We start from the raw sequence: 13,871 nt of genomic DNA on the forward strand, positions 1-13,871 counted from the left end.
TCAATTTAACTAATATTCTTAATTCACTTAAATTAGTTAATTAGTCTTACATTAAGGATTGAAGGAGTATAATATACTAATGATTGATTGATAAGTTAATATTTTATTAAAAACTTATTTTTTAATTATACAATAATTTATATACAATATAAAGATTTAAATTTTAAGATCTATTTTACATTTTAAAAAAATGAATTTACCAACTCAAAAATTGACCTGATACAAAATTAGGCAAATAACGAATTAGAAAAAAATCTTATGAAAGCTTTCAATATCAGAGTTGAAAACGATGGCTTGTCTTTTTCTTTTCTTTTATTTTTTTCTGAGACGACATATCAACATCAACGACACTCTGAAATAGAAATTATATGTTCACATTGCAATAGAAGCATGTAATTTTCTTATCAAAAAAGAAAAAAAAAGAGGAGTGAAAAAGAAAGGGACACGACTTGCGAAATTGCGAATGCGTGAGGTGAAAGCAATTACCGACGTCGTTTCGTCTGTCACCCAATCTGTTCCGTTCGTCCCGTCCTTAACGAATCAGTGGCTTCTTCAGTTCCTTTGTCGGAGCCCTGTGACACCAAGAAACGAAGATGAAGCACAGAACATGGCCTTCTCGCTCTGGGGTCTCTCGTTTCTCATCTCTTCCATTTCCTAATATGATCAACTCTGATGTTTCCACTAAAAATTCTACCTCGAAAACCCTTTCAAAGCATCGGCTTACTCAGGTCGCTCAACTCGGCTCTGCTCAAGGGCATCATCAGTGTCTGCTCCATCAGGATCTTCATCACGTGATGCCGATTTCTCTGCCCTCCCCTATGACATTCTTGCGAAAATCGCCGCTTCCTTTACCCTCCCGAACCTTCAAGCGGCGTCTCTGGTTTGTCGGTCGTGGTCGGAGGCGCTTAAGCCGTTGAGGGAGGCGATGCGTCTTCTGAGTTGGGGAAAGAGATTCAAGCATGGAAAGAGATGCGTTCGTCCGAATATAGACAAGGCCCTAGATTCTTTCCTGAAAGCTGCGGCTCGGGGCTCCGCTCTGGCTATGGTTGATGCGGGTCTGATTTACTGGCAGATGGGCGAGAAGGAGAAGGCAATTGTTTTGTATCAGAGAGCTGCTGAACTCGGAGACCCAGCTGGCCAGTGCAATTTGGGAATTTCCTATTTGCAAGGTATTTCCAGAATTTAAACTTTATAGTTACCATTTTTATTTCATTTCATCTAAAATCTCAGTTGAAGCTTCAATCTTTAGTCTTAAAATCCTTTTTTCCCGTCCTGTTTTTGAGAACAAGTGCCTCTCCTCAGGCCTTCATCCAAACTACATATTGCATATTTATAAATTCTGATAATATGGACTTGTGAATTTAGAATTTGCATAGAAGAAATGAAATTGGAAGTCGGAAGGTGGAAGATGTAATGTTTTTAGACTTATGTTGTGCCTTCATATTTCAATACTTCATCTTTTTGCCATCACATTTCAATAGTTCATCTACACTTCTGCTGAGTGCACTATTTACATATACTAATAGCGATTCTTAGCTGTGTGTTATGTAATAATGATATCCATGCTCTTGAAATTTTCATGCACAAATGTTTTCTTAAATATGAGTTTCAGTTTGCGCCGAGGTTAAAATCAAAATCAATAAACATAAAAACAACGTAAAGCACACAATGGAAGATTATGCACGTACTTCGGGTTGCAGCAGAAAGTCAGAAACTCATTGCTGTGAAACCATTTAGTCCTTCAGGGTTGAGTGCAATATTATGGCATCTATGAGTGCTGAAGGAAAATTTCACTTGTCCGATGTCATGGGAGACTGCAGTTTTCGAGGACCGGTTCTTTATAAATAACTGAGGTTTTGGTTTTATCTGTATTTCTGCTTTGCCTTATTAGGCGTTCAAAGGATTTCTTTCCAAGATATAACTTCACTTGGCTCACGATAGTCACGCAAGTAAGTTTTTTTTTTTATTTTTTATTTTTAACCTTAATTTGAACTTGGGCGGTTTTTGGGACTGCATAATGTTTGATGGTTTTCATGCTTCATAATTCAGTTATATGGTGCATATCAATGAAACTTATCTGTAACTCGTACTCAGATTTGTTACAATTTATCTTTGCTATAATAATTATCCTGCATGTATATGAACCCCGCATCCCAAAAAATGAATTCTGCATTTCTTCAAGAAAGCTTTTTCCTTGCTTGAAAGTGACAAGAAAATGAAAGCTAATTTAAGTAGGTCCTCTTTCCATATTTGCAATTGCATTGCATTCCTTCACAAAAGATTGTTTGAGATATATTTTATCCTAAAAAATAAAAATTGTCCATACATATCATGCCTTGATGGCACCAAAGTTTATGACAATAAAAAATGCTTATGAAGGTATAAATTTGCTCTGCAGCTGAACCTCCAAAAACTAAGGAAGCCTTAAAATGGTTATACAAAGCTTCAATTGGTGGGAATGCCCGTGCTCAATACCAACTGGGGCTTTGCCTTCATCGAGGTCACAAGGTCAATTGCAACATAAGAGAAGCTGTAAGTGTTAATTTGCTTGACATCAACATAAAGCATCCCTTGATATCAGTAACTATATTCCTTCTTTATTTGATGGGTGTATTAAACCTTTGTTTGTGAATTGGCTTTTTAATGTAAGAAATGCTTGTCATAGTATGCCATTCTGTTCTTGCACAAGCATGTGTATGCTGATCTTTGCCACTAACGAGTTTTCCACGGAACAGGCTAAATGGTATTTGAAAGCTGCAGAAGGAGGGTATGTGCGTGCAATGTACAATATCTCCTTATGCTACTCCTCCGGTGAAGGTTTGGCACATAATCATCAGCTTGCAAGAAAATGGATGAAGCGGGCTGCAGATCATGGTCACAGTAAAGCTCAATTCGAGCATGGACTTTCTCTCTTTTCTGTAAGCAATCGACCTATACCTTTTATTTTCTTGACCAGCAATATGAGCCCTCTTATTTTGAATATTCATGGTTCCCCAAAAACAAGAAAAAAAAAGAAAGAAAAATGAAACGTACAACTTCTGTGTGACTGTTTCTTATATCAAACTAGACTTCATGATTTGGCTTTTGAGCTTTAAGGTCTCACCATCCTTTATTTTTAAAGTTCGTTAGTAATTAAACCGCGATCTTTGTCCAGGTGTAGTATATGACTTTCAGTTCACATCATCCATATTTCTACTCAGATTTACATGATCACGATATTTAGTTTCAGAGTTCAGTTCCACTAGGTTACTAACACAAATTAGACTTACATGAACTTTGCGTATTCTTCCTGTTTTAGGTTCTATAAAAACAGCCTTTCATGCATTTATGCGTCTAATGGGGGTTCCAATTTACCTTTGTATTCCCTTTCTTTAGGTTTTTATAATTTGTTTTTTATATGACATCTATACATAAGATTGAAATAGTTGTCAGCAATGGCTAAGTGTTCCTGGGCATAAGATTTTGGGTTTTTGTCTTATTTATATGTATGTGTTTCAGATTATACATGATTCTAACAGAGATGTTGCATCTGAACAGGAGGGTGACTCGATGAAAGCTGTGGTATACCTAGAACTTGCCACACGTGCTGGTGAAAGAGCCGCCGCTCGTGTCAAGAATGTAGTTCTACAGAGGCTTTCATTGCCTTCACGGGATCACGCCATGCATCTTGCTGACAGGTGGCGTGCTTTGCCTTCATGTTGACTTGTCATGCATTCCTGGCAAAGAGTCTCATATTCCCCTTGCCTTGACTACTGATGTTGCAACTTCTTGACAATGGACTCGACAAAGCAAGCCAGAAAATGGGCTAAAAAAAGGAACTGACTAGGATGCCATTCCTACAAATTTTGAAAGTAGTGCCATAGTGGTCTTCCTTTATGAAATAACCTAGCTTGTGCTTGTAGCTCTGAAAGCAAACAATAGATGGTAAGATTATACAAGGCCACCCTTCGGACTAGTTTTGGGGTCCCTAGAAGTCACAGAACTTGTTCGTTAATGCCTCCAATTCAGCAGCCATGTTCCTTTTGGAGCACGACGCCCCCTGTGGAATTTTGAAGAAAAAACTGTCTGGGTAGGTTATAAGCTTTCGTGTCAGGTAGGGCAGTTCTAACCAATACTGTAGTGTGATAAAACTAAGGGCGACGATGCTGGTATATGTAACATTTGGGTCATCTGATTGTAATATATGCTGATTTTCCCTGAGCTTTTCCTCCTTCTCATAAAAGCTGTAGTGAATTATATGATGCCAATTTCTCTTATGGATGGACAAATTGGTAGAATGCATTTTGAGAGATGATTATTCGGAAGAATACAAGCTTATAATTCGCTGCATCAAGTAGACGTAAAGTGAAATTTGAGTCATCTACATTTAAAATTTTTAATTTGGAACTTTTAGATGATAAAATTATTTTTCAAAAAAGTGAGAGTTTACCTAATTGATGAAATTTTATTTAAAATTAAATCAAACCTCGACTGTTCAAATTTAATGGGATGGTCTGGATCGATGACAAGTATGACATGTCCGCTTGAATGCAGAGAGTTTGGCTCATTCTATCCGGTTGACCTTCATCACTATTCACTGCACCTAAATGAACCAATATGGAAGGTTTAGCAATCCGATCGTAGGCTTTGTTTTGTAAGAATCACGAATTAATCTCCTAATGGAAGAGTGGTTTTCATGCTGGCAAAAAAAACAGAGTGGTTTTCAAAAGGAAAAAAATGGTAGTTTGGATGTTGAACCAGAAGAGAGTTAAACTGATATTGAACTGGAGTGAACTAATAATGAACTGGTTTAGATAATTATATTGTTATTAGTCCTATTTTTTTCTCATTTAACTTTCAATCATTATAGATTTGAATGAGTTTTAATGATGATTTTGATATCAATGATTATTAATGTTAGTAATTTTAGTTAGTGATAAATCATCAAACTTGAAATTCTTAATGTTGTTGTACTTTGTTATTGTTATATTTTCTTGTCTTTTGTTGTTAGTGATTATTAATATTATTATATTTTGTTATTTTTAATTAAATTATATTTTAATATAACTGGTTTGATCCAAGTTGACTCGATCCCACCAACTAACTCTCAAACTGCTAACTTAACTTGTTTAGTGTCTGGTCCACTTTTTCTTCCTTACTTTTCATTCTGTATGCTACCGATATTTTTTTTATGTATAAAAATTTGTCAAAGTCCATTTTACCAATAAAATTTGCATGAAAGAGTTTTTCTTAATTTTCCCTTAAAATCTGCAATACATTGAAGTCCACCGTATTGTATTCAGAAATTGAAGGAGCAATAAGGGGGGATGGTGGAGAGTGGCTAAAGGGCTTCTCGGTGCAACTAGAAAGCTGTGAGGTGGTAGAGGCTGAGGCGTGGGGTATCTTGGTAGGACTAGAACTATGCCGAGACATGGGATTCATGAGAATTGAAGTGGAATGTGATTCTAAGCAAGTGTGGACCTGTTAGTGCAGAACAAAGAGCGCAGCCGACATATGAATGTTTTCCAGGAAATTCAGGAGATGATGAAAGAGGATTGGCAAATCAGGATCAGACATGTCTTTAGAGAAGGGAAACCGACAGGACAAGCTAGCCCCTTAGCCTACAGCTTGATTCACCAAGAACCATCTGGGACACTCCGCCTGAAATACGGAGAATCCTCGATGAAGATTTAGCTGGCACTGAGATTCCCCAAAGAGTCTATACTGTTTGTAATGGTTCTGTAATGTAGTGGGCCTAGCCCCTGTTTTATCACCCAAAAAAAAAAAAGAAATTGAAGCCGCTGTGAAAATAGATCATGAATTCTATTCTATCTTATTCGCCACACAACAGAATATGAAAGCCCACCCCACCTCCAGCCCGCTGTTGGTAAAGAAATTACTGCCTTGTAACCAGAAGGCCAAAACATCTTGCGAAAGTGAAAGAAAAAAATTTCTTCAACCTCGTCTCACACAAAAACTAGTGACTTGCCTGACCATAATCCAAAGTGCCCCCCGCCTTGGTCATTAAAGTGGATCATCACATTCTATTTTTACGCCTCAGCTTTTATATGACTTTTAAAGTGTATATATTTATTGAGCATCTTCTAACTCCTCTGAAGACCATAAATCAGTTAACTCCTCTTAGTGAAGAGCTTTTAGATAATGACAACACAGCATGAAACCAGAAGCCAGAATAAGCTACCCAACTTACAAGTTAAAGAGCATCAACAAAGACAAATCAAGCCCTTCGATCAATAGTAACGTTTTTTACAGTCACAGCCCTTTTTTTTGGGGATGAGTTCAAGAATTCCCAAGGTCACAAACTCGGTAATTTCAGAGCCTGAGGACAACCAGATATTGAGAATTTTTCAATTTCATAAAAAGCTACATGAACTGTTTGAGAACAGGGGGAGGAATTATTCCAACATTAAATTAGATATTTTTCAGAAACATGAACGGATTTCTCTGTCTCATCTGCAAACTAACCATATTATGTCCAGCATGTCATCTCATCTGAAGCATGTGTATATTGTATTTTCATTGGTGACGTTCCTGTAGACGGTAGCCACAGAAAAAACTATAGAAAACTAACAAAGACAAGATCCAAAACAAAGATGAACAAAGCATATTCAAACTCACAGAATATCAGCGTCCAGGATTCATCAAGACAAGTCTGAGGCAAAGAAGATATCAGCTGCATATTCTATGGATAAATCAAATCTCAGAGAATCCTATTCCCACTACAAGACAATGCAGCATCGAAAGGAATGATAGAGAATCAATTTAATCAACAAAATAGGTATACAGAGAAATTCCAAGGGCTTAAAAGAGTTTATTATCCAAAATAAATTTAACCTCTGACCTTCACCACGTTCCCCAGTTCACGGGAAAAAAGATAAGACGGCCTAAGCTGAAAAACTGAAGTATATTCTTACAAGAGGTACGGTTTGTTCCTATAGACCCCCTTTATCCACAAAGGGTTAGCCAGATGTAACCTAATAAGCCAAAGACTGATACGGAATATATACACACACAAAACATGACACAAAGAAATAAGTAGCGTTCAAGTGCAATTTGAAGTGTCATTTCATATCTGATTGGAGCGTCTAGTGCATGGCAGCATCCATGCCTGACAGAATATGACTTCTTTAGATCTTTTCCAGTATCAGTGCTTCATAGGATGCAACTATTTCGATAGCATTCTCATGAACCTATGAAAACATAGCCCACCAACTTACTGAATAAGTACTCAAGGATAATATGAAATCCTTTGAGAATGGGATCCGGCATGGTACAGATTAAGGTGAACTAATGCCTTTGACACTAATTCTTTTATTTCCGGATGCTGGGAAATAACTGTTCGATCAACACCCTCTAAAGTTGTCAATACCCTTTCTTGTTCCAAGGATTCACTGTTCCCAGCATGCAGTGCAAGGTAGCAGAGAAGGATTAGTCCATGCAATTGAGTATCTTCATTACGCCGTAGGAATCTCATAAGAGCAGGGACGCCATTGAACTCAATTATTGCCTTCGAGTGCTCCACACATAGGAAATTCTCTGGACAAGCAAACTTATAGAGCGCAATGACCGCTTCAGTTGCTACATCAGACATTTTATGACTTATTTGTGTTACTAGAGGACCAATTACCCGAGTCTCTCGTGCAGGAAATGTCCTAGCTAGTGAACCAATTGATTTTATGGCTGGAATTTTTAGAAGTGGGTTGTCAAAATCCTTAATCACCCTTAAGAGCTGTTCCACCACGGCTTTAGCAGCGGGTGAATTAGTCTTAAATGCTGCCCGGCGAAGGTCCGCATTTGATTCAGCCGCCAGCAGCAGTAATCTCCATTATTGTCATCAAGCAATTGTACTGAAGCTCTCCTTGCTCCTTCTCAACCAACCTCGCCAAACAAAGCATCCCTTTTGTCTCAGTTATTTTCCTGCTATTTGACACGCTTCCTTTGGCAAGCATCCACAAAGCCTCGGCACAACTAACCTTCAACTTAAGCTTCAATTCAGGGTCCTCATTCTCCCTCTCCTTTCTGTGATTCCCCGCCCGGCTACTTCCCTCCATATGCAAATATGAATTCGAATGTGAACTCGTAAGCGGGCGATTGCTTGACCTAACCATTGACTTTTTCTCCAATTCCTTGTTAATTTGCATAATAGAATGAATACTCTGCTTACCCAATTGACCGGTATGATCATCATCAAAAGTATCGAAAGACAACAATGTCACAAGCGGCCTAATTGCATTCTCCCTGGCAAAATCCTCCTGGGCAACAGGGTCATGTTTTGCCATTCTAGCCACCAAATTCGCGGCTCGAATTTGAACCCTCATCGGCGAATCTCCAAGAACCTGCACGACAGTTGGAACTCCTAGCTCGTTCACAATCGTCCTAACTCTGTCAAGATCGTTTGCCAAGTGACATAACGCACTAGCAGCTGCAATTTGAGCAGTTGGAAGTGTGCTTTCCTTAAAAAGCTTCAGCAATGGGGGAACCCCACCTTCTTCAACTATAATCTTCTTATTCCTATCGTTATCTTGAGCAAGCGCAGCTAGTTCATTCGCAGCTTCAATGCGATCATTCAATTGACCCATTTGGATAGAAGCGATGAACGACCAAACCCACGAGAGAATCGGGTCGTTGCTGGCAATCGGAGGAAGAGACAGCTCAATCCCACCGCAACCGGTGCCGTCGGTGTCGAAGATACTAAGAAGCCATTTCATGTCGCCCACAGAAGCTTCTAGATAGTTAAGAACTTTCCGGAAATCGGCGGTGCTAACAATGTTCACAACCCGTCGAAGAAAGCTCTGTCGCTTACATTTTCGGACTAGGGTAAGGGGCGCGTTCGAGGTTTTTCGACAACTCAGCGGCCACACGCCGAATTGGTACCTCGTAGAGCGAAGGGGTTGTGCTGGCGAAGCGAACCAGGGTTCGAAGCATTTGAAGAAGACGATCGACTTGCTTCCACACTTCGGAACACTCAAATTTGAAGGATTCGGCCTCGTCGACAGCCTTTCGGATTCGTTCCGCCAGGAGAATCGGGTAGGAGAGCTCGTCTTCGATTCGCTGATTCTCCGATGCCATATCCTCCGTCGAGTCAATGAGTCAGCCACCGAGTCAACCCAACCGTTTACTGGTCGTGATCTTGGAAGAGGGAAGGAAACGAAAAGGTAAGAAATTCCTGTAATCTCTGTGGAGGGGGTGTGTATCAGAGCTGCCTTTCATGCGAGGCCAGAAGTGGGTGGTGTTATTTCTTCTGGCTCAAGTCGATAAAACTAATTCTTTGTTCTTCTGGTTCGCATGTTTTTTTGTCGTGAACGGACATAACAACATTGACATGTGTGTTTCGGAAAGTAGTTTGAAGGGAGAAAAAGAAGCCGGCGGCGTGGGCTGGGATTGGTTCAGGGGAGGTAACGGAGGAAGAAGCGTCAGTTTGACTCCTACGTAACTTACTGGTATTGCTAAGGAAGAGCGTGCTCTCAAGACTCAACGCTTCTGGGTGGCCAGGAAAGAAGACTCGTTATCCGCTTCGAAGACTTTCGCTTTTCATTTATTTCGCTAAATTAAGCTACTTATCAGTATAAATAGAATAAAATGTTATAATATTTTTTCTATCGTCTTATATATTTTCCATACGTAGATACCCTCATATAAAATCATGTGTAAAGATATTGTCTAACATTAATATAAGTATTTTTTTCCACAAGAATTTGAACATTAATTAGTATTAGTCTCTTTTACTAAACTCAATCACGTTTAGTAATATGATTATTCATGCATCTGTAAGGTATTTTTGTCTGGCTCTGTGCTAATGTTAATCTCTTCAATTTCTTCTTTTAGTTTTTAATTTAGTATTTAGTTATAAGCTTTATAAGATCTGTTTGATCTGTTGTGTTATATAAGATCTTGCTTATGATGATCCCCTTTTGATTTTCTTTGAGTTGCTCAATTTTTCAGTCATGAAAGATATGATGATACAAACAATTTTTAATTTTTTTTGGGTGAAACAACAATTATTTAAGTTGTGAGTTCTAGAATTTATTTTATGTGTGCAGTCGTTAATTTCTTCTATTTGCAATAATTTTTTAAATTTTGTCACGTACACATTATTGATTAGAATTTTTTATAAATAAATATCATTTATTATTGAAAGAATAATATATCACCGTTCAGTTATGCGCGTGAAATAAAAAATACTCTAGATTCCAGGGTATAGGGCAGTTTTCTAAAATTTAATAATGTATATCAGAAGTTTGATTGCCTTATTAACTTGTTTTTACCAATATGACATGTTCTAATAAACAAATTATAACAAGTTCAGTAAGAGAAATGATAACTTCTGATAAGCAATTCATATACATCTATTTTCTTTATTCAAATGACAATTTCTAGATTTTTTGGCAGATGTAACAAGTAATTCATGGACAAGTTCACCAACAAGACGATGACAACTTCCGATAAGTAATATATAATTTAATTTTTCTATGTTTAAATGAAATTTTTAGATTTTTTTTAGCAGATGACAGGTTTTAAATAAACAATTTATGACAAGTTCAATAAAGCGAATGACAACTTCTGATAAGCAATTTATAGGAATTTAATTTTCTCTGTTCAAATGACAGAATTTCTGTGTTTTTGTCACTGCATTGTTGTCACCACTTTTTGATTAAGTATACACATTAAATAGCTCTATATTATTACCAACATTTAACTGATTAACATTACTTATTAGGTTCATAAATCTTATTTTCATGATCTAGCTTCCACAACGTCCTCTTTGGTTCTGTGTTGAAGGTGGAGACGAACAATGATAATGGTGTCCTTCTTCCTTTCGCTCATTTCATCTCTCACCTTCAAAGATTGAAGAAGGGTTACCTCTCCTTCTTTCTTACATTCAGTCGTATCCTTTGGTTTTGTCAGTGGTGTCTATCTCTCTTGCAAGAAGACAATTTTTGAAACATAGAATTAGATTGGGGAAGATGGGGGTGGATAGAGAAAGAGGGATCCAGACATCCAGTAGAAAAATTAGGGGTGTTCAAGGCCGACCCGTTTTAGTCTTGGTCTTATTAGGACGGGGACAGATCCGTCCCGAAATTTTTCGGGATGGGACAAAAAAGGGACGGGGACGGGACACAGGACGGGGTCGTCCCGTCCCGGTCCTGTCTCGGTTCCTTTTTTTTTTAATTTTTTATATAATATCATTTTTTTCATTTTTTTTAAGATTTGAGACTATTGTATAGAACTATGGATATATTATTTAGAGTTTTATATTTGTTAATGATTTGAGATTATTGATGATTAGAATTTTTAGCAAGTTTTTATTGTTTAAAAGCTTTTGTTTAGAGTTTTTAATGACTATTTATGTAATATTTGAGCTTTTGTTTAAGAGTGCCCAAACAAATAAAAGATGTTTTTATAAGATTTAAGCTCAAAAAAATATATAATAAAAAATCAGATTTTTTTAAAAAAATTAAAAAAAATTAAAAAAAAAATAATTTCGGGACGTCCCGTCCCGACCGGGACCGGGACAACCCCGAGACGGGCCGGGATACGAGACAGAAAATCTATCCTGTTACTGTTCATCGGGACGGAACCGGGACGGGCCTGTCCCGGTCTCGATCCGTCCCGTGAACACCCCTAGAAAAAATAATGAGTGCAATTAAGGTTTTAAGAGATGAGTTGGGGAGGATGGAGCAAATGAAGATAGAGATGACAAGAGAGATTGAGAAATGGATATGGGAAGAGGATATGAAAAGCAGAAGGGCATTTCTATCTTTTAACCAATATTTCGTAATTTTTACTTGAGATTGACAAATCTAAACCGTGATTTCATATATTCAAGGGTTTTGTTTATTATTTTCCTAAAAAATTTACATTTTCAAGAAAATGGAAGTAAAAAAAAATGGCAGGAGGCTTTGGGCGCGCACGCGCCTACGTGGAGATCACAAAATAAATTCATTTTCTTTGATGTATTTATTATTTTTTTTAAAATGATTTTGTTTAACTTAAAACTTAATATGCACTGCCTCTCGTTTTAATATGATAACTATTTGTAGATTCAATTATGCTCTAGACATAAGGCCTAAGTTCATTTTGTCATTTATATTTGTTTATTTTGTTCTCAAGTAATATGATTGTGTATATTATAATTTTCATTAAAAGTAGTTCAAATGAATATGATTAATAATAATATTTTCGAGAAGATAATACTCGAATAATTAACTTAATTAACTTTTAATTTAGAAAAAAAAAGTTACATGACGTTATATATATTGAGGATACAGGAGAGAGAGTATCCAATCTTAAAAGGTAGGAGGATGCGTCTGGAAGATTGGAAGGCTGGCGCCCGGTAAACAACTAGAACATTCCCGCTTGAGAGGGCCAGTCTGCCCGCTGCAAAAACGACAAAAAATCACATGAACGACAATATTCGATGGAGCACTTTGCTGCCGCTTTGTTGGGACTTTAAGACACATAATCCCATTCCCATCATGATTGCGTTTATGACGGCTAACTAGCTCATCCTATCCTCAAAATAATTTTCTAAAAAAAAGGTGCTAATCTATCTAATCTAATATGAATGTAAATCTAATCTAATCATATGTAAAAACTAATTATGTGACAAAACCAACCTTAAATTCTTGCTTGTGTTGCCAAGTGGGATGAACCTTAAAACATCGTAATCACGCCAACTCATCATGATGAATGGGATAACATTGACATAATAGATTGAATAGATGCAAGAGAACGTCAAGTCGTTTAGTAGTTACTAGAAACCCACTATAAATTAATTTGTTAAATCTCGACATACGCGCTCGCAGCTTCATCAATAAAAAAACTCGTATTGTCTCTATTTGCGAGAACTAATAACTGGCAACAAGAAATTAAAAGAAAATAATAAAAAAAAGGGATTACAACTGAAAAAATATTGTTAAAAATAAGCCAAATGAGACTATAGACAGCTCAAATAAAGGGATATACTGGCAGGAATTGAAAATCAAGTTGTTCATGTTGACATAAGTTTGTATGTTCTCTCCTCCTCCTTTTTCACGGACGAGGAGTATTGCCTGTGAATAATAGAGACTAATTTTATTTAGAATGCAAGACACTTAGGACAAACCACTTCCAACTAATGGGGTGTTTGGATTGCTGAAGAAGTACTTTAAAAAGTTTTTTTTACAAATTAAGGCAAACTCCTCTATATATCTACTTTGTATGTTGTAAAAGTACTTTTAAAATCATGATTTTGATTTTAACCAAACACCTCTTAAGTTTACTCTATGGCCTATACAGAGGAGTTAGAAATGGAATCAACAGTAACTTCTTTAGGAAACAGGAGCCCTTATAACTAGCATCAATGAGAATTGGTAATGTCTGTGTATTTTGTCTATCAACTGTCTTATTTTACATAATTTTTGATCGTGCCACGTATTCATTTGATTGAGGTTGTTTACTAAAGCAATATTATTCATATAAATAGGTTGAATGAACTTAATTCAGATTGTTTATAGTCCACACATGTGTGAACGTGATGACGACATAAAACTTCACACACACATTTGCGTCATACTCTTTCTTAAAATATACAAATAAGCTTTTGCTCAGCATGGAAGATTTAGCCGGGAAAGGGTTTGGTTTCATGCAATTTAGCCCAATCCTTGGAGGTCATGGAGTCTTCCCCAAGCATCCTTTGCCCGCTGAGCCCCCTCGCACGCCACCCATTTTGCGGCGGATTCCGATGACATTCCTTCCATCAATGGCCGCGCCGATTTCTTCAGAGTTCTCCATCGAGTTCAAGAAGCTCTGGTACCTCTCCTCGCCGGCCCACCATTTTCAGCTTTATCGCCCAGAACTCCCTCAACACCATTCAAGCTGTTCTTTCAGGT

General features: G+C 37.3%; 1 protein-coding gene and 1 pseudogene across 1 annotated transcript; one reads left to right on the forward strand and one right to left on the reverse strand.

The window, feature by feature from the left end:
* Positions 1-481: 481 nt before the first annotated feature.
* On the forward strand, positions 482-4,054 carry LOC114713993 (F-box protein At1g70590-like). Its single transcript, XM_028898690.1, has 5 exons — positions 482-712; positions 754-1,169; positions 2,399-2,532; positions 2,736-2,918; positions 3,538-4,054. The coding sequence occupies exons 1-5, from the start codon at positions 594-596 to the stop codon at positions 3,700-3,702; spliced, it is 1,017 nt and encodes a 338-aa protein (XP_028754523.1). The 5' UTR covers positions 482-593; the 3' UTR covers positions 3,703-4,054.
* A 2,686-nt stretch (positions 4,055-6,740) lies between these two features.
* On the reverse strand, positions 6,741-9,142 carry LOC114713994 (uncharacterized; annotated as a pseudogene).
* Between the last annotated feature and the right edge of the window lie 4,729 nt (positions 9,143-13,871).

The sequence above is a fragment of the Neltuma alba genome, unplaced genomic scaffold (genome assembly GCF_004799145.2).
Source record: "Neltuma alba isolate B1F8T4 unplaced genomic scaffold, ASM479914v2 tig00011483_pilon, whole genome shotgun sequence".
Taxonomy (NCBI): Eukaryota; Viridiplantae; Streptophyta; class Magnoliopsida; order Fabales; family Fabaceae; genus Neltuma; species Neltuma alba.